This window comes from Sander lucioperca, chromosome 22 (assembly GCF_008315115.2).
Source record: "Sander lucioperca isolate FBNREF2018 chromosome 22, SLUC_FBN_1.2, whole genome shotgun sequence".
Lineage (NCBI taxonomy): Eukaryota > Metazoa > Chordata > Actinopteri > Perciformes > Percidae > Sander > Sander lucioperca.
The window spans coordinates 10,065,791-10,086,583 of NC_050194.1; the positions used below are offsets into that span (position 1 = coordinate 10,065,791).

Sequence of the window (20,793 nt, forward strand, 5' to 3'; positions counted from 1 at the left end):
CAACCAAACACAAACATTACAACAGGTAAATGTTGATTGGCATTATCAATTGTCATCAAGTCATCTGTCCTGCCAACACTTCCCTCCAGACTATTTTTATTAAGTTTTCACTTTACACCCAGCTTACAGACATCCACTAAATAACATGAATGAAATTAAGCTCTGATGTCTGTCCTAATATAAATGTATTCAGATGTTATTGCTGTTACAGCTAGTGCATGTGAGGGAGAGAAATGTTCTACCTCTTGTGCAGCATGGCAAGTGGGCTTAGCATTGTTGCACTCAGCAGTGCAACCCTGTGACATGGACTACAAATGGAGTTAGTTGAATGGCTGCTTCATCGTTTGTTTAGGGTTTTTGTTGTTTTATCTCTTTTTTATCACCCTGCTGGCATACACTGAACTGTCACAGTTAGCATGCAGCCCATCTTTGTTCTGAACTCACATATACTCGATATACAGTATGTGCTCTATTAAGATATGAGAACTTACAAAGGAGGTGTTGTAGAAGTTACTGGGGTCATCACCAAGCAGAACAGGGATGCCTTGGAGAACAAGGGTACGCACTGCTGTCACATCTGGTTTCTAGAAGTGGATAGAACAAATAAAGTTCAAGATTATGCCACATTCAAAAGTTACAATACAAACCCATTTTTAAAAGCGCCTATGAAAAAGGTGTCACCCTGTATGCTTAACAGTGCAGAGAACAGTTGCCGATTGGAGTAGTTATTTGAAGATCTAATCCACAGCTAAAACTTAACAAGTCTGTAGTCGACTGACCCTTGAATCCATTTGCTGCACAATCTCAGCCAGTTTCTCTCCAACACTTCCTTTCTTGGACTTGACGATTGTGACAAAGCGTGGTGTGTAGCGTTCAACAGCACCAAAAAAGTCATCATCTTCAGGTTTGTCGTAGCTATCCTGTTGAACTCAGCAAACACCTACAAGACAGAAAAAAAATGTGAGCAAGTAGACTGGCTTGAGCCAGTGTGGAAATTTTGGAAAACCTTTGTTTACCAGTCCTAAAACCTAAATGCACACTTTAGCATAGGAGAATACAAAAAAAGTATATCAATATCAGTACGTACTTGTCTCTCTGTAAAAAGAGCTGGCCAGCGCTCCTTCAGGGTTTTCACTGGAGGTTCAGCCTCCACAATCTCCCGTCTCCGCAGTGGGAAGGTCTAGTCCATCTAAAACCAAGAGTAAACCCTCCATGTTTTAGGCGATAGTGTTTTAACAACTGTCCTCTTTTGTCTGTAGAAAAAATACACTGCTTACAGGTCCACTGCATCTGCAAGAAATTATTTTAAGTGGAAATTTTAGGTGTAAGTTGTAAGTGTGTGTGTGTATATATATATATATATATATATATATATATATATATATATATATATATATATATATATATATATATACCCAAAATATTGTACTGAGGCCCACTAACAAAGCAGCTGTGAAGAGCCCTCAAGGCAGTTGCCACAAGCACTTCTGTAGGACAATGTAGGACAAATAATGTCTTAGTTAAAAGAAAGTTCCACTTATAGTGATGTGATTTGTAGATTAAAGACACATATGTGCATACTTTACAAGCATTACAGGAGAATGCTTGTTTTCCAATATAAATATAAATCCTTATAGATATATCCTCTTATATGAATATTTTAAGATTCTGATTGAGTCATAAAAACAATTCGAAGCATAATTACAGCAACATTAGCAACTGCATTTACTTAAAGTGCCCATATTATGAAAAAATCACTTTTTCTGGGATTTGGGGTGTTATGTTGTGTCTCTGGTGCTTCCACACATATACAAACTTTGAAAAAAATCCATCCATGCTGTTTAGAGTGAGATACGGTTTCTGAATGTGTCCTGCCTTCAGTTTCTGGGTGAGCTGTTCAAAATCGGCACGGCTTGTGACGTCACAAGCCGAAACGAGCAGGCTAACCGCAACCATTAGCTCGTAGCGTTAGCATGCTAACGCTATGGCTAACGCTAGCATGCTAACGCTAGCATGCTACCTCGTTCTCAATAGCAAAGCACTGCTACAACACACACAAGTTCACCATAATCTACAAAAGAACTACTTACATGTGCGCCCTCATTTAGAAGTCTCCCAGCTAATCCTGCCTTGTAACTGACCAAAGTTGTAGAAACAGCCTTTCTTTTACTGTCTATGGAGCTAGCTAGCTGACATGATCTACATCTGAGCTACTGGGCATGTGCAGTGCAATCAAAGATAGTACAGAAGAAGAAGAAGAAAAGAGGTCTCACTCTGTAGCTAAAACAGAGACCAGCTGAAAAGAGGATCTGCAGCAGTGAGAGAGAGCATTGCAGTACAACACAAATATGGTGTTTTTTGAAAATTAAACCATGTAAACCTATTCTGGTACAACCTTAAAATACAATTATGAACCTGAAAATGAGCATAATATGGCTGCTTTAAAGAAATAATAGGGGAGAGGGGACGTTGAAACACTTTTCAGATATATGTATGTTATTTTAAAAGAAAACGTTACACACAAAAAATATTTGTTGTTGTCATCAACAACTCACGTGTGTGTTCTATCAATACCTGAGGCCTGTACTACGAATCCAGATCAACATGTCCTGGATTTCTTTTAGTTCCCCGGCTTCACCTAACCTAACAACCGCGGTCCCGCATAACCTGTGTCACGACGCTGGTTATCAACTAGTTCAGTCAATCCAGGGTTTTCCAATCTAGAGACGCGCACGTTCACATAAAAGAGGCGGTGTTTGCGCACCACGACCAATCACAAACATCTACCAGAGCTGCATATTTTACATAACAAGAGCAAACTATAATTCTACATAAATATGAAGAACACAGACACGGTTTTACAGGCAAAATGCAGGAAGGAAAGCTGGCAAAAAAACCGACGCTGTTATGCGTAAATCACAACGCTTAGCTTATCAATATCCAGTGGTGTAGTCTACGTGATAGTAAGCTCCAGGATTTCCATATACCCACTTAAATATGCCCAATGACACGTAACAACATACTTTCCATTATATGTTTGATATATTTTGAATTGTCATCTGTGCTTTTTTCTTCACATAGGCTCAATGGAGGTATTTCACTATAAATTGGTGCATAAAAGTATCGGAATGCAGGAAATGAAGTCGTTGATGCTTAAAACTTCCCTGGGGGGGGGACACCCAGACCCCCCACTATGATATGCCCCCCTCCTCCCCCAAAGGCAGATTCTGGCCAATATACAGTACACCCACTACAATACATTAGACTAAACTGGTCACTTCCCCATCAGTCAGGCACAAGATATGACCATATATAATTACACTTTTGCTTTCCATAAACTGTCGTTGCTTTAGGCTTTTATTTCAATTGCAACCCCAGCAGTGGTATACGATCGTGAGAGAAAATTAAAAAAAAAACATAAAAACATAATTTAAACCGATGTGCGCATTGGCAACACACGGCTCCAGAAGCCAACAAATAGCCTATATGTAAATCCCTCCGCTGAAAATCTATATATTTCATAAAAATACCCATCAGGGAATGTTAACGGGGTTGTCGGTCTCTAAACGTTTTAACTTTTCTGAGCGCACCTCTCTCTCTCTCTGCCCACCGAGCTCCAGCTGATCTTCTAAGAACAGTGAAGCAGTTATCAGTCGAGTACTGATTGGTCAGTAGGCGGTGCTTTAACACCAGTTGATCTCTAATCTCCAACATAACCTGCTCCCGACCAGGTTAGGTGTTCAGCATAAGTTACCACGGCCATTAAACCCAATCACAAGTGATCCACCTTCGTAGTACAGAAAACCCTGGGTTGAACCTGAAGTTAGCTCGTTAACGCCAAATCTCGCTTCGTAGTACAGGCCTCAGGTGCTATCTTGTAAAAATATGGAACGACTTCGGTTTAATTTGACTGTGACTGAAAGGTGCGCATGTTCCATCCGCCCCTACTGTGTGGGACGGATTAGCTTATGTTGAGGCAGCAGACATAAACACAAATTCACACACACATATTAACCTAACTTGCTTGAAAACTTACCTTATTGTTCCAAAAGCGATGAAATCTCCAGCAAATGTGTTGGCACAGTCCGATCGGCACCACTCATGGTCCTGAGCAGGAGACTGAACGATGGTGGCTTCTACTGCGCATGCTCACACCCAGCCCTGATTGCTCTTAGGATGAGTTCCAAATAGTCGCTCTAAGCAAGTTAAGATAACTTCAAACAAAGTTATATTCACTCAAAACAATACGTAAATAGCTTTTTTCACCATGCAATTAACCGTTACTTTGTAAAACCAATTAAGAAGCACATATTATTGATACCCGACTACAGCTAACTCATTTATGCAAGTTATGACAGCTATTGGAATTTACAGTGTAGACATGCCCAACCGGTCTACATGTGCTTTGTGGATCTGGAGAAGGCGTATGACCGGGTCCCCTGGGAGATACTGTGGGAGGTGCTGCGGGAGTATGGGGTGAGGGGGTCTTTTCTCAGGGCCATCCAATCTCTGTATGACCAAAGCGAAAGCTGTGTCCGGGTTCTCGGCAGTAAGTCGAACTTCTTTCAGGTGAGGGTTGGCCTCCGCCAGGGCTGCGTTTTGTCACCAATCCTGTTTGTAGTATTTATGGACAGGATATCGAGGCGTAGTCGAGGTGGGGAGGGGTTGCAGTTCGGTGGGCTGGGGATCTCATCGCTGCTCTTTGCAGATGATGTGGTCCTGATGGCATCATCGGCCTGTGACCTTCAGCACTCACTGGATCGGTTCCCAGCCGAGTGTGAAGCGGCTGGGATGAGGATCAGCACCTCTAAATCGGAGGCCATGGTTCTTAGCAGGAAACCAATGGAGTGCCTTCTCCAGGTAGGGAATGAGTCCTTACCCCAAGTGAAGGAGTTCAAATACCTTGGGGTCTTGTTCGCGAGTGAGGGGACAATGGAGCAGGAGATTGGTCGGAGAATCGGTGCAGCGGGTGCGGTATTACATTCAATTTATCGCACCGTTGTGACGAAAAGAGAGCTGAGCCACAAGGCAAAGCTCTCGATCTGTGCTGCAGGACCTGTGTTGTGTGCTGCAGGATCTGCCCCGGGTTAAAACCAACTCTGCTGTGGGGGTTAAAAATGTGGGGGAGACTCATAAAACCAACATCCGAACCTCAAAGCGCCTCGTCAGAAACAAACCACAGCAGGACCCCATGTGGGGGACTCATTACGTATTCGTTTTACACAATTGGTCACCAATATGGAAAGCCAACCGACGCCCAATGACCTCAAGCAGATACCGCCTCGCTTGCTGGCATGCGTCCACTGAGATTTCTATCAGGCCAGGAGGGAGGCTCTGATAAGCGGCTTGGCATCAGCCCCCGTGGGTGCGGCTCTCCAGCCACATGAATTTAAGTAGAAGTCCAAACTGACCGAGGATCATCATCCGACTCTGGTAGAGAAAGAGAGTGAGAACCAAGCCGACATGAGTTTGAACAACAAAGACAAGGCTGCCGTCAAGGCCCTGTGGGGCAAAATCGCCAAGTCAGCAGACATTATTGGCTCTGAAGCTCTGAACAGGTAAGTATTTTTTCAACTCCATGTTAGAGAAAAGTTTATGACGTGTTTTGACTTCATTTATGCAGCCGATCCGGTCCGTTTTATTTCAATTTTATTTATTTTAGTTAGGCCTACCTAGTTTAAATGTAACACAAAGTAGGCCTAGGTAATGTATTGTAATGGTACTAGTTTGTTTAGCGGATTGTTACATTGTGGGTGTGTTAGAGTCTGGGGATGAGTTCTAGGGCCAGAGAGTATCAATATGCGGGTGGCCGACAGGTTGATTAGTGAAGCTCATGTGTTTCTGGACAGTTCTGCAATATAGAGTCCGGATCGGGCCGAATTTTTCTGTCCGAGCCCGGCCCGCGTCCGACAGAGCCGTGACCGAACCGCCCGAGCCCGACAGGCATTAAGACATTTGTGTCCGAGCCCGACCCGAGCCCGACACAGTTAAAATCTCATTTTTTTTCTCATACTAATGACACATGTACGTTTGTTTGTGTGGAAAGCTTTTATTAAGCAACTGTAGGAAGGCATTCGGAAATGTCAACAGATGAGCGTATCAGCGCACGGGGCAACAAGCGCATGTTAATAAGCTGTTAAAATGTTCAATGTGTTAACCTTTCCTGATTGCTTGGTTTCCGACCGTGATCAGAAAATCAGGGGAGACTCGTTACCTCAGGGGCCGGCGTTATAAAATGAATAACGTGGGGGTTAAAATCCCGTTTCTGGTGAGCAAATGAATGAACTTGGCTTTCAGTCTGGGGTTCATCTCGGACACCACTGTGTACAAAACTTGTTCCACCAACTCTGCTCGGTCGCATCTATACGTCTGCATCCTCTTTTCTCTATCTCTCTTCTGCTCTCTTAAAGGAGCCACCACACCATTTTACAACAAACGCCATATCGCGCTGATGTGACCGAGCCCGAGGCGAACCCGACCATAATTTCTAAATATCTGTCCGAACCCGGCCCGTCGGGTTCTGTTCGGGTATCCATGTCTTACTGCAATAAAGTCAAATACATACATGCTCCAGGTGAGGTTCGAACTCACAACCTCGGCATTACCCGGCTGAATACTGGCTTATAAGTACCACGCGCTGACCGATTGCGCCACTGGAGCCTTTCGTTAAAGGAGCTCTCAACCACGGTAAATCGAACAAATATTGAAAGCCAAACCACTTAACGTCTTCTCCACCTCCACAGGATGCTTGTCGTCTACCCGCAAACCAAGACCTACTTCGCCCACTGGCCAGACCTGAGCCCCGGCTCTGAGTTCATCAAGGTCCAGGGAAAAAATGTGATGGGTGGACTAGGTCTGGCTGTGTCCAAAATTGACGACCTGACAACGGGCCTGATGGAGCTCAGCGAGAAGCACGCCTTCACGCTGAGAGTGGACCCGTCCAACTTCAAGGTGAGACACCGTTTATTAACATAATGTAGCAAACATTATGAGATCATGATATGTGCTGATATTACGTTCTTCTTTAAAAATATTTAGGTTCTTTTGCAAATTGCAAACGTACGTGTACAGTTGTCTTTAATTTCAATGTAAGGTGGGTTCCTTTTACAAGCCCTCAAGTTTTTTTTATCCCACCTGTGCATTTGATTATGTTATTGTATGTGTTGTATGTTATTGTATTTGTTTATTATTATTATTATTATTATTAGTATTAGTATTATTATTATATTTCTTCCTTTCTTTTAATTTTTGTTGAGCCTATATGCACAAAGAAAGAAAGAAAGAAAGAAATAAAGAAAGAAAGAAAGAAAGAAAAACTCTTTAATTCGCTCACCGAGGTTAGGATGACTTGTGCGTACTGTTACGCACGAAGTTATTTTCGCATGAATTACGCATGTGTGCTTTACAAAAACTTGCCGTCCGAAAATCTTAATTTCTCTTAAATCTAGTTAAAAGGAGACATCTTTGTTTTCAAAGCCGCTTCGCCAGTTTTGAAGCATCTTTCTTTTGCAATACACTGGCATTTCTGATGTTGGAGCTACATGGGAGGACAGTGAAAATAGCCAACTCTTCTCTCTTTTTTTTGCAGTGTTAAACATCTATTTGCTTTATAATTGTGTCCGCTGTCATCCGCAGGTCCTGTCCCACTGCATTCTTGTGGAGCTCGCCACCATTTTCCCAAAGGAGTTGACCCCTGAGGAGCACCTGTCCTATGATAAATTCTTCGCTGCTGTGGCCCTGGCTCTGTCTGAGAAATACCGCTAAGCTGCCCGCAGTGCGAAATGCGGTCTGCCACCAGCGATCATGTAACTCATGGTGCAAAAATCATAAAATAAACAGCATGCCGCCAAAAACAGTTTGTCTCCTGGAATGTTTTTTTTATCATTTATTTATTTTTTACTTCACACACACACACACACACACACACACACACACACACACACACACACACACACACACACGTGTATGGACATGGGTAGGGCGAACAGATGAAGAGATCATCTACATATTTTGTTCTTTATCTTTTTAATACTGAAACATTCACAGTGATCACAGTTTGGCATGGAAGAAAACCAAAGAGAAGTACAACAGCATCAAACCGACCGCACGTCACTATGACGCCACATGAGCCAAGAGTGTAATGTAGTATATGAACATTCTATAACTTTCTATAGACTTTGACTTAAGAGTTGGTATAAGGAGATGCATGAACTTTATCCCTCTTTTACTGAAAACATCTGGAAACTGTTAACATGAGCAGAGGGTCCCTCCAAGACAGAAGAGTCCTTTTTTGGAGTTATGCCAGATAAAAGGCATGATTGGTCAGTTCCCTGCTCCAATCATATACTTACATATATATTGTCTTATGTTATGTTAAATTGATGCTGAATCTTTGATTGTAATAAACCTTTTTATAATCAGATCAGTGTCAGCGGATTCCTCTTCATACAGCATCACAGCATTACTATTAAATACACTACAATAGTGTAGCTGATATGGTGGGACAGACATGTTCACTGCCGTCTGCATGGCAATGGACGAACAATAGAGGCTGTTATGATTTCATAACGACTCGTAACTTATCATCACCCAGAATGAGCCTGAAAGAGAAGAGATACATTGTGACTCTTATCATGCCATGGTGTATTATTTTTTTGAATTCAGCCAATCATATCTGGCTTCTCTCACCTGAGCAAGGCAGCTGCCACCAGCCCCCCCCCCTATGGGTCCCACCCAGTAAACCCAGTGGTAGGTCCAGTAGTTGGTCATCAGAGCTGGCCCGAAAGCTCTGGCAGGGTTCAGACACGTTCCGGATATGTCACCCCTACGCCGGCAATAAAGTACAAGTTTAATTAGCCTAATAATTAAGTTGAATTATTAAAACAATTTGAAATTGTTGTTGGTTCAAATCTGATACAAGTGATACAGCAAAACAGAGAAGTGGATCCATTTCAGTATTTTTCATTTAGACCCATAGGGTCTATGGTTTTTAAAAGATGGATCCACTTCCTCTCCGCCGCCCGACGCTGAGCCGTGGTCCAGGCTCTGTTGCTCTCCAGGCCCACGCTCTGAACATTTGGAGTTTAAAATGTGCATATAAAACAGTTGTGGCATTGCCCTTATTTAAAATATATTGGTGTTGCTTGATGCTCCTAGACATGCCCAACCGGTCTACATGTGCTTTGTGGATCTGGAGAAGGCGTATGTATGAAGGTAAATATGGTGCAAAAAGGGAGAGCTTGTAGAATACAATGTGAGAACTTGCAGAACAAAAAATCTGAACTTGTATGTTAAAATTTGCACTTGTAAAAATTTTATTTGCACTTGTAAAAATAAAATTTGCACTTGTAAAAAATATTCACACACATGTGATCTGAATTTGAAGTCATACAAAGAAAAAAAACATGAGAGCTTGTAAAAAAAATCTGAACTTGTAAGTTGAAATTTGCACTTGTAGAAAATGTTCACACACCTGTATTCTGAATGTGAAGTTACAGAAAAAATATTCACAAATGTGTAGATTGATATTTACATGAACACAACGACAGCTGCAAACTTATAATGCAACATTTACTCGTATACTTTTTTTTTTACTCTGGTTCATTTACCATCACAACCACAACTCAGTGATTACAACCTCTCGAATCTGTCACTGCAACTTCACATATGTGCTCTCTCGCATCACAAAGTGGCCAATCTGCGCACCTCGACTTTCACAACACTCTTGACGATACATTTGGTGCAAAACTAATTTGTACCTGTGGACTTAGGCTGTGGAGCTCTGAGCTAACAGAACGGGAAAAGCCTTCTTATATACAGTCTATGGGAAAAGCAGGGTTTCTATCGCCAGATGAGGGACAACTCTGTCCGGCTTATTTATGTAGCATGGAAACTTGGTGGAATAGAATGCTAGCGTTAGCTTGCTAACTAGCAGCCAGCCCGCTTCTAAATAAATACCTTTTAATTATCTAAACACTTTTTAACAGTCAAACTAAAACACTGGCGGTGAGCTCCACGGCCTGCAGCCGCAGACGGACCGTCATCAGTGGGGATCGACCAGCGTAGCAACACTGCTTTTGCCAGAAAGCTTCGCTGCCGACCTCGACCTGCAGTCGGAGCTCCAGCGGGACACGGAGAGCCCCACATCCGGTAGCAGCGGCCCATCCCCCGGCCATGACCAGAGCTTGCTTTGCTGATGTTGTGCATCCCTGCTAAGAATTGCACCCGCTTGGGCAGAAACAATAATTTCTGCAGAATTCATTGCTGCCGAAAATTGCATCTAAGTAGCAAGGAAATGCTACTACAGAGTCTGATAAAACATTGATGTCTCTCTAAACCTTCTAAAATCCTAATCATTATTGATGAACATGACAAAGAGATTTACTATTGCCTAGTTTTTAAACAGTACATTGCCTTATAAAATCATTATTTTCCCTAGTGGATGCAATTCTCGGCAGGGATGCGAAACTTGGCACCTGTTACCCACTGATGACGGTCCGTCTGCGGCTGCAGGCCGTGGAGCTCACCGCCAGTGTTTTAGTTTGACTGTTAAAAATGTTTAGACAAAAGGTATTTATTCAGAAGCGGGCTGGCTGCTAGTTAGCTAACGCTAGCATGCTATTCCACCAAGTTTCCATGCTACATAAATAAGCCGCACAGAGTTGTCCCTCATCTGGCGATAGAAACCCTGCTTTTCCCATAGACTGTATATAAGAAGGCTTTTCCCGTTCTGTTAGCTCAGAGCTCCACAGCCTAAGTCCACAGGTACAAATTAGTTTTGCACCAAATGTATCGTCAAGAGTGTTGTGAAAGTCGAGGTGCGCAGATTCGCCACTTTGTGATGCGAGAGAGCACATATGTGAAGTTGCAGTGACAGATTCAAGAGGTTGTAATCACTGAGTTGTGGTTGTGATGGAAAATGAACCAGAGTAAAAAAAAAAGTATACGAGTAAATGTTGCATTATAAGTTTGCAGCTGTCATTGTGTTCATGTAAATATCAATCTACACATTTGTGAATATTTTTTCTGTAACTTCACATTCAGAATACAGGTGTGTGAACATTTTCTACAAGTGCAAATTTCAACTTACAAGTTCAGATTTTTTTTACAAGCTCTCATGTTTTTTTTCTTTGTATGACTTCAAATTCAGATCACATGTGTGTGAATATTTTTTACAAGTGCAAATTTTATTTTTACAAGTGCAAATAAAATTTTTACAAGTGCAAATTTTAACATACAAGTTCAGATTTTTTGTTCTGCAAGTTCTCACATTGTATTCTACAAGCTCTCCCTTTTTGCACCATATTTACCTTCATACGTATGACCGGGTCCCCTGGGAGATACTGTGGGAGGTGCTGCGGGAGTATGGGGTGAGGGGGTCTTTTCTCAGGGCCATCCAATCTCTGTATGACCAAAGCGAAAGCTGTGTCCGGGTTCTCGGCAGTAAGTCGGACTTCTTTCAGGTGAGGGTTGGCCTCCGCCAGGGCTGCGTTTTGTCACCAATCCTGTTTGTAGTATTTATGGACAGGATATCGAGGCGTAGTCGAGGTGGGGAGGGGTTGCAGTTCGGTGGGCTGGGGATCTCATCGCTGCTCTTTGCAGATGATGTGGTCCTGATGGCATCATCGGCCTGTGACCTTCAGCACTCACTGGATCGGTTCCCAGCCGAGTGTGAAGCGGCTGGGATGAGGATCAGCACCTCTAAATCGGAGGCCATGGTTCTTAGCAGGAAACCAATGGAGTGCCTTCTCCAGGTAGGGAATGAGTCCTTACCCCAAGTGAAGGAGTTCAAATACCTTGGGGTCTTGTTCGCGAGTGAGGGGACAATGGAGCAGGAGATTGGTCGGAGAATCGGTGCAGCGGGTGCGGTATTACATTCAATTTATCGCACCGTTGTGACGAAAAGAGAGCTGAGCCAGAAGGCAAAGCTCTCGATCTGTGCTGCAGGACCTGTGTTGTGTGCTGCAGGACCTGCCCCGGGTTAAAACCAACTCTGCTGTGGGGGTTAAAAATGTGGGGGAGACTCATAAAACCAACATCCGAACCTCGAAGCGCCTCGTCAGAAACAAACCACAGCAGGACCCCATGTGGGGGACTCATTACGCATTCGTTTTACACAATTGGTCACCAATATGGAAAGCCAACCGACGCCCAATGACCTCAAGCAGATACCGCCTCGCTTGCTGGCATGCGTCCACTGAGATTTCTATCAGGCCAGGAGGGAGGCTCTGATAAGCGGCTTGGCATCAGCCCTTGTGGGTGCGGCTCTCCAGCCACATGAATTTAAGTAGAAGTCCAAACTGACCGAGGATCATCATCCGACTCTGGTAGAGAAAGAGAGTGAGAACCAAGCCGACATGAGTTTGAACAACAAAGACAAGGCTGCCGTCAAGGCCCTGTGGGGCAAAATCGCCAAGTCAGCAGACATTATTGGCTCTGAAGCTCTGAACAGGTAAGTATTTTTTCAACTCCATGTTAGAGAAAAGTTTATGACGTGTTTTGACTTCATTTATGCAGCCGATCCGGTCCGTTTTATTTCAATTTTATTTATTTTAGTTAGGCCTACCTAGTTTAAATGTAACACAAAGTAGGCCTAGGTAATGTATTGTAATGGTACTAGTTTGTTTAGCGGATTGTTACATTGTGGGTGTGTTAGAGTCTGGGGATGAGTTCTAGGGCCAGAGAGTATCAATATGCGGGTGGCCGACAGGTTGATTAGTGAAGCTCATGTGTTTCTGGACAGTTCTGCAATATAGAGTCCGGATCGGGCCGAATTTTTCTGTCCGAGCCCGGCCCGCGTCCGACAGAGCCGTGACCGAACCGCCCGAGCCCGACAGGCATTAAGACATTTGTGTCCGAGCCCGACCCGAGCCCGACACAGTTAAAATCTCATTTTTTTTCTCATACTAATGACACATGTACGTTTGTTTGTGTGGAAAGCTTTTATTAAGCAACTGTAGGAAGGCATTCGGAAATGTCAACAGATGAGCGCATCAGCGCACACGGGGCAACAAGCGCATGTTAATAAGCTGTTAAAATGTTCAATGTGTTAACCTTTCCTGATTGCTTGGTTTCCGACCGTGATCAGAAAATCAGGGGAGACTCGTTACCTCAGGGGCCGGCGTTATAAAATGAATAACGTGGGGGTTAAAATCCCGTTTCTGGTGAGCAAATGAATGAACTTGGCTTTCAGTCTGGGGTTCATCTCGGACACCACTGTGTACAAAACTTGTTCCACCAACTCTGCTCGGTCGCATCTATACGTCTGCATCCTCTTTTCTCTATCTCTCTTCTGCTCTCTTAAAGGAGCCACCACACCATTTTACAACAAATGCCATATCGCGCTGATGTGACCGAGCCCGACGCGAACCCGACCATAATTTCTAAATATCTGTCCGAACCCGGCCCATCGGGTTCTGTTCGGGTATCCATGTCTTACTGCAATAAAGTCAAATACATACATGCTCCAGGTGAGGTTCGAACTCACAACCTCGGCATTACCCGGCTGAATACTGGCTTATAAGTACCGCGCACTGACCTATTGCGCCACTGGAGCCTTTCGTTAAAGGAGCTCTCAACCACGGTAAATCGAACAAATATTGAAAGCCAAACCACTTAACGTCTTCTCCACCTCCACAGGATGCTTGTCGTCTACCCGCAAACCAAGACCTACTTCGCCCACTGGCCAGACCTGAGCCCCGGCTCTGAGTTCATCAAGGTCCAGGGAAAAAATGTGATGGGTGGACTAGGTCTGGCTGTGTCCAAAATTGACGACCTGACAACGGGCCTGATGGAGCTCAGCGAGAAGCACGCCTTCACGCTGAGAGTGGACCCGTCCAACTTCAAGGTGAGACACCGTTTATTAACATAATGTAGCAAACATTATGAGATCATGATATGTGCTGATATTACGTTCTTCTTTAAAAATATTTAGGTTCTTTTGCAAATTGCAAACGTACGTGTACAGTTGTCTTTAATTTCAATGTAAGGTGGGTTCCTTTTACAAGCCCTCAAGTGTTTTTTATCCCACCTGTGCATTTGATTATGTTATTGTATGTGTTGTATGTTATTGTATTTGTTTATTATTATTATTAGTATTAGTATTATTATTATATTTCTTCCTTTCTTTTAATTTTTGTTGAGCCTATATGCACAAAGAAAGAAAGAAAGAAAGAAATAAAGAAAGAAAGAAAGAAAGAAAAACTCTTTAATTCGCTCACCGAGGTTAGGATGACTTGTGCGTACTGTTACGCACGAAGTTATTTTCGCATGAATTACGCATGTGTGCTTTACAAAAACTTGCCGTCCGAAAATCTTAATTTCTCTTAAATCTAGTTAAAAGGAGACATCTTTGTTTTCAAAGCCGCTTCGCCAGTTTTGAAGCATCTTTCTTTTGCAATACACTGGCATTTCTGATGTTGGAGCTACATGGGAGGACAGTGAAAATAGCCAACTCTTCTCTCTTTTTTTTGCAGTGTTAAACATCTATTTGCTTTATAATTGTGTCCGCTGTCATCCGCAGGTCCTGTCCCACTGCATTCTTGTGGAGCTCGCCACCATTTTCCCAAAGGAGTTCACCCCTGAGGAGCACCTGTCCTATGATAAATTCTTCGCCGCTGTGGCCCGGGCTCTGTCTGAGAAATACCGCTAAGCTGCCCGCAGTGCGAAATGCGGTCTGCCACCAGCGATCATGTAACTCATGGTGCAAAAATCATAAAATAAACAGCATGCCGCCAAAAACAGTTTGTCTCCTGGAATGTTTTTTTTTTTATCATTTATTTATTTTTTACTTCACACACACACACACACACACACACACACACACACACACACACACACACACACACACACACGTGTATGGGCATGGGTAGGGCGAACAGATGAAGATATCATCTACATATTTTGTTCTTTATCTTTTTAATACTGAAACATTCACAGTGATCACAGTTTGGCATGGAAGAAAACCAAAGAGAAGTACAACAGCATCAAACCGACCGCATGTCACTATGACGCCACATGAGCCAAGAGTGTAATGTAGTATATGAACATTCTATAACTTTCTATAGACTTTGACTTAAGAGTTGGTATAAGGAGATGCATGAACTTTATCCCACTTTTACTGAAAACATCTGGAAACTGTTAACATGAGCAGAGGGTCCCTCCAAGACAGAAGAGTCCTTTTTTGGAGTTATGCCAGATAAAAGGCATCGATTGGTCAGTTCCCTGCTCCAATCATATACTTACATATATCATGTCTTATGTTATACAATGCACAAGATATATACCATGTGTTAAACAGCAGAACTTCAGAACGACTTATTGGAAGAATTCGAGTTGGTCGTCCTCCAAGCTCTCTGCAGGAGTTTGTAAAATTGATGCTGAATCTTTGATTGTAATAAACCTTTTTATAATCAGATCAGTGTCAGCGGATTCCTCTTCATACAGCATCACAGCATTACTATTAAATACACTACAATAGTGTAGCTGATATGGTGGGACAGACATGTTCACTGCCGTCTGCATGGCAATGGACGAACAATAGAGGCTGTTATGATTTCATAACGACTCGTAACTTATCATCACCCAGAATGAGCCTGAAAGAGAAGAGATACATTGTGACTCTTATCATGCCATGGTGTATTATTTATTTGAATTCAGCCAATCATATCTGGCTTCTCTCACCTGAGCAAGGCAGCTGCCACCAGCCCCCCCCCTATGGGTCCCACCCAGTAAACCCAGTGGTAGGTCCAGTAGTTGGTCATCAGAGCTGGCCCGAAAGCTCTGGCAGGGTTCAGACACGTTCCGGATATGTCACCCCTACGCCGGCAAGAAAGTACAAGTTTAATTAGCCTAATAATTAAGTTGAATTATTAAAACAATTTGAAATTGTTGTTGGTTCAAATCTGATACAACTGATGCAGCAAAACATAAAGTTATGTCGTCGTATTATTTATATGAATGTGGTTATTAAAAAGAACATTTTTTACATTAGTAAAAACAGCCAGAGTTGGAATTTCATGGTTACACCATTTGAAGTTTTTAGGAGATAAGGTCAGAAATGTTAATAACAGATGAGGTTAAAAAACAAACCCAATATGGAAACAACCATGGACTGTATAAACCAGATAACAACAGTGGAACCTAAATTAATCTACATTGACTTGCATGTGAAAACTATGTATTTCATGTGTAGATTCAAGTATTGGTTAATCGATTCCAAAATGATGATTTAAATAGTGATTTTTCAAATGGGCTATTAATTTGAATTTCATTTATATTTTTATAATGGGCTAATTTTGTTTTGAAATCATTCGACAGGATGGAAACTAGGCCATTTGGTAGCCTACAACAAGCCTGGATTAGTATTTTTAAATGGTATCCAAAAAGTAACTTTCAAATAAAAGAAATAAAAACATAAGACTACGTTAAGAAAAAAAATAACAGCAATTCTCGGCGCCCGGCTAGATTAGTTGGTAGAGTGCCCTGGTATTGTGCATGCTGACTCACTGAAATAGCTTACTGGAACACTTGATGGAATTGAGCCATCGTTAAGGTTATCAATTTCAGCAGTGCTTTTCCTACAATGACAAGTCAAAATGTCTGCTGTGAAAAAGGCCCAGTCCCCCTTGAATATCTAAGCGGTCCCAGTGATTAAAAGCAGAAAAGCCCCAAAAAGTTATCTTTAAAAAAAATAACTGCTGTCCCAAAAACATACGCTGACTTCCATGTCAAAGAAACTTCAAATGTAAAATGAATTATCGTCACTTTTATCATTACAAGTGTTTTTTCGTTATACCTTTTCGTTTTGGAGAACTTTATTTTGAAACTTGTTTACTTTGAAATGCCAGTTATTATCACAGTGCTCAAGCTGGATCATGCAGCTCATGAACGAGCTGGTCACTTCCAATTCGGTGTAAATGTTTAACAGTGTTGGCCATCGGCCTGTTTGTTTATCTCACCCTGCCAGGACGTTGATGATAACAGTAGAGCCCACCAGGAACGGAGCCAGCGGGGTTTTGGTCTTGTTGTTGACCGCCACCAGCAGCACCACCATGGTGATCAGGCAGGTCATGGCCACCTCCCCAAAGATGGCTCCAGACAGCTGGCTCTCTGACTTGAGGATATCAAACGCTGCTCCCGTTGCGTTTAAGTAGCGGTCTGCAGGGGTCATCATCTATGTACAGAGGTTCTCAATCTTTTTTTTCAGCCAAAGACCCCTATACCTAACTGGATAGATAAAGAACACACTGGGGACCCCCTCATGTACTGTATGTCCTTTGGAATAAATTGACGTAGCTATTTTGTTACACCTATATAGTCTTATTTATGTTATGTAAAAGAACAACACAAGAGAAATGCCTATTAGACATGTAGGCTATTAAACATATTTGCAGAGTCTGAGAGTTAAAGATAGACTAGATAGAAACATTAACAATATTTGTTTAATTATGAAGCCTTTTGTAAAAAAAGAAAACAAAATATCATGATAATGTTAATGAATGAATCTGAAAACTTTTCACAGACCCCCTAGCAAGTGGTGGAAGAAGTATTCAGATCCTTTACTTCAGTGAAAGCACTAATACCACACTATATACTCTGTTACAGTAAAAGTCCTGCATTGACATTTTTACTTAAGATAGAGCATGTAGGTATCATCGGAAAAATGTTAAAAGTAAATTGTACTCAATGCTGGAAACGATCAAAACAGTTATGTGTTTAATGGTCTAATCATTTCAGCTGTACTTGTAGGCCGTTATATTGTTGGGTAGTTTCATTCATAATAAAACATATTTTATAAACTACATGTGTTTTGTGTGCCAAGATCTTAACTAAAATAATGTAAAGTAACCAGTAACTAAAGCTGTCTGATTAATGCAGTGGAGTAAAAAGGACAATATTTGCCTCTGAAATGTAACCGAATAGAAGTAAAAAGTGGCATGAAAAGAAAAGACTCAAGTAAAGTACATCAAATTTGTACTTAAGTACAGTACTTGAGTAAATGTACTTAGTTACATTCCACCACTGTTTGCAGAGTCTGAAAGTTAAAGATAGCCTATGTTAGATTAGAAAGTAATCTATGAACTACTTTAGATAGAAACATTAAAAATAGTATTTGTTTAACTATGAAGCCTTTTGTAAAAAAAAAAGTCAACAACAAAAAATTATCATGATCATTTGAATGAATGAATCTGAAAATGTTTCACTAACCCACTAGCAGACTGCCACAACGCCTGCGGGTCCCCGGACCTTACTTTGAGAATCACTGATCTATGAAATGCATTTTTAAGGATTTGATTATTGGATTTTACATGTTTAAGTGTGAGCAAAAAAGGACCTACGCATGCATCCTTTCAGAATATTGTGCACTTGAAGTAGTTCACTTTCAACACACCTTGGCCATTCCAGCTCCCAGCACTCCTCCAATCAGCTGGCTGACCAGGTAGGGTCCCACCATCATCAGCTCAATGCCTCCACACAGGTAGATGGCGATAGTGAAGGGAGGGTTGAAATGGGAGCCGCTAGAAAAAAAGAAGCAGCAGTGAGGAGCTGGGACGCGTTCAATCTACGGTTTCCGGGTTGAACGACCTGTTTCCTCAGATCGTTGTGCAACTGTGTGCAACAGGCTTTGAGGTATGTTTCCTCTAGCTCGGTGGGTGTGTCACAGGTGATACCCAATCAGCAGAGGTGTGTATGTAAACTCATGGTAATAAAAAGGCGCTGGCACCCTGTGTTGCTACGTTTTGTCAGGGCTGAACGTGGCCCTGAGATCAGATGAGAAACGGTTCTTGCGTTCCAATACATACTACCATACTATTTAGTATGCCAGAAAAAGATTGGTTACACTTTACTTGACACTGTCATGAACGTGTCAAAAACATTATAAACAAATCATAAACGTTTAGAACATAACGCTTCTTTTAGTGTCATTTGGTTTTTGTCATTACAAGTTAGAGTTAGTGTTCATGACAGTGTCATGTCACTCTTATGTAGATACCTTCAAGTAAAGTGTTACCAAAAGATTTAGTGTGTCCCAATACATAGGGTGCATCCCACTTCCCTTATTCGAAAGATTCTCGCTCCTCAATCCTCGGTTGAACCGGAGGTTGTTCTGTCCCTCCTTCGTGAAGGCAACTAAAATCTCTTATTCCTGCCCCGAGCAGCGAAGAGCGAGCTTTGAGGAGGGATCTCTGAGGAGCTATATGAGTCAGGATACACGAGAGCAGCCTTCCCGTAAACTGTGCAGCTGAAAGCCGTGCCTGGGTGGCCTAGTGGTGTAGAGTGCACCCATATATAGAGAGGTTCAGTCTTGACAAAGAGAAAAAAACATGCGAAAAAGACGTGAGGAAGGGTAGCATTTTGTCGCTCAACATGGGGGTGGTGATGGCGCAGTGTATATGACACATGCCTTTGGTGTGGGAGACCTGGGTTCGATTCCTGCTGCGATACATCAACCAAAGTGTACCTGAGCAAGACACTTAACCACTAGTTGCTCCAGAGGCATGTGGCCTCTGATATATATATATATATATATATATATATATATATATTGTAAGTTGCTTTGGATAAACACATCAGCTACATGACATGTAATGTAATAATGTAACATGGAAACAGTGGCAAAACAATGCTCACCGTTTTGAGATTGAACGTGTTACAGATTGTAAACTGTTTCTGCATTCCAATACCAATACTACCATACCATACTATTTAGTATGCCAGAAAAAGATTAAGTATGTCCCAATATATAGTGTGTCAAATGTAGTATGCCAAAAGTACCAGGTCGGATTTTTTAGTATGTACGCCAGCATGCTTTTCTGGCTATTCTGACCCACAATCCTTTGCTCAGCATATATGAGCAAGAGGGTGAAAGTGGTTGTGGCTAGAATGGATACAGCTACAGACATAAATTAAGCAATATCTCGCAAAATCTAATCTAATCTAATAATATAATTTTAATTATTTCACCCAGGAAAACAAATGTTTGTTCCTCAGGTGGGTTTTAATCCAAACCATGACCGAACTAGTTGTTTGGTGCCTAATCTTAACTGCTGTCGCCGTAGCTGTTTACCTTCTGCCACAACAGGTCAAAGTTCAAGGCGCAATGTTATGAAGTGTCCCAATTGTATTCATACTGCATACAACAGTACATACTTTGTAAGGGCAGCTGCAGTACATACCAAAAGTGAAAAGAAAACGTATGCAATTTGGAACTCAACTTTTTTTCCTTTTACCTATTCCACTCAAATATATATGATTCTGCCAAATGCCTGCATCTGACTTTCTATTCTTTACACCTTTACCTGATGTTATCCATGACCGCCACCATCACCGCCACAGCCAGTCCATGCACCAGGGCTGGCTGCAGCCGTCCAGCCGCCGGCACATTCTCAATGACAGACACACAGCCGACAAAAACGAAGAACATGGTCCCCACTATCTCGGCCAGGCAGGGCTGGAACAGAGTCTCATATTTGTTGGGAGGTTTGGGCGTGGGTGGCTTCCGTCCCTTCTTCATCAGAGTAGAGTCTGTGTCTTCCATTTCCATTTTCTCCTCTCCCATTGCGGCTTTCTTTTTATTTCTGCCTAAAGGAAATTCTGCACCTCCGGCACCTACACCTGACCAAGACTGCACACTAAGTCAAGGGAACTGATAGGTGCTGTGGTTATTTATATTTATCTGCAGCAGCTGGCACACTGAACTGGAATTGCATCACAGGTCATAAAACAACAAAGGTGAAGGATATTCTAAGATTCATCGTATCTATATAATCCCCACCCCAAACCCTTTGATAC

General features: G+C 42.2%; 3 protein-coding genes and 2 non-coding genes across 6 annotated transcripts in view; 2 read left to right on the plus strand and 3 right to left on the minus strand.

Moving 5' to 3' along the window:
• The window catches only part of aqp8a.2 (aquaporin 8a, tandem duplicate 2), a 28,057-nt gene extending 7,432 nt beyond the window's left edge, over positions 1–20,625 (minus strand). The window contains exons 1-5 of one of the 2 annotated variants that reach the window (XM_035997851.1): positions 20,301–20,625; positions 18,392–18,518; positions 16,959–17,173; positions 15,682–15,816; positions 14,900–15,593 (exon numbers count right to left, since the gene is read on the minus strand). In XM_035997851.1, the coding sequence (XP_035853744.1) occupies positions 15,548–15,593; positions 15,682–15,816; positions 16,959–17,173; positions 18,392–18,518; positions 20,301–20,560 (783 nt within the window). In that variant the 5' untranslated portion in view covers positions 20,561–20,625 and the 3' untranslated portion in view covers positions 14,900–15,547. Of the gene's footprint in view, positions 1–14,899; positions 15,594–15,681; positions 15,817–16,958; positions 17,174–18,391; positions 18,519–20,300 lie in introns of those variants that run through there. The other variant, XM_035997852.1, reaches the window with a different exon arrangement.
• LOC116044345 (hemoglobin subunit alpha-like) lies at positions 5,332–7,855 on the plus strand. The gene is made up of 3 exons (XM_031291471.2): positions 5,332–5,558; positions 6,744–6,951; positions 7,636–7,855. Exons 1-3 carry the CDS (start codon positions 5,464–5,466, stop codon positions 7,762–7,764), a joined length of 432 nt encoding a protein of 143 aa, XP_031147331.1. The 5' UTR covers positions 5,332–5,463; the 3' UTR covers positions 7,765–7,855.
• On the minus strand, positions 6,567–6,660 carry trnai-uau. Its single transcript has 2 exons — positions 6,623–6,660; positions 6,567–6,602 (listed from the first exon to the last, which is right to left on the minus strand). It is a non-coding gene; the product is annotated as a tRNA-Ile (tRNA).
• Positions 12,292–14,741, plus strand: LOC116044344 (hemoglobin subunit alpha-like). The gene is made up of 3 exons (XM_031291470.2): positions 12,292–12,451; positions 13,639–13,846; positions 14,522–14,741. Exons 1-3 carry the CDS (start codon positions 12,357–12,359, stop codon positions 14,648–14,650), a joined length of 432 nt encoding a protein of 143 aa, XP_031147330.1. The 5' UTR covers positions 12,292–12,356; the 3' UTR covers positions 14,651–14,741.
• On the minus strand, positions 13,462–13,555 carry trnai-uau. Its single transcript has 2 exons — positions 13,518–13,555; positions 13,462–13,497 (listed from the first exon to the last, which is right to left on the minus strand). It is a non-coding gene; the product is annotated as a tRNA-Ile (tRNA).
• Positions 20,626–20,793: the final 168 nt, after the last annotated feature.

Coding starts and splice junctions, on each gene's coding strand:
- LOC116044345 (XM_031291471.2), top strand. CDS start 5,464: ATGAGTTTGAACAACAAAGACAAGGCTGCCGTCAAGGCCCTGTGGGGC. Junction 5,559..6,743: donor GGCTCTGAAGCTCTGAACAG/GTAAGTATTTTT, acceptor CCACCTCCACAG/GATGCTTGTCGTCTACCCGC. Junction 6,952..7,635: donor TGGACCCGTCCAACTTCAAG/GTGAGACACCGT, acceptor TGTCATCCGCAG/GTCCTGTCCCACTGCATTCT.
- LOC116044344 (XM_031291470.2), top strand. CDS start 12,357: ATGAGTTTGAACAACAAAGACAAGGCTGCCGTCAAGGCCCTGTGGGGC. Junction 12,452..13,638: donor GGCTCTGAAGCTCTGAACAG/GTAAGTATTTTT, acceptor CCACCTCCACAG/GATGCTTGTCGTCTACCCGC. Junction 13,847..14,521: donor TGGACCCGTCCAACTTCAAG/GTGAGACACCGT, acceptor TGTCATCCGCAG/GTCCTGTCCCACTGCATTCT.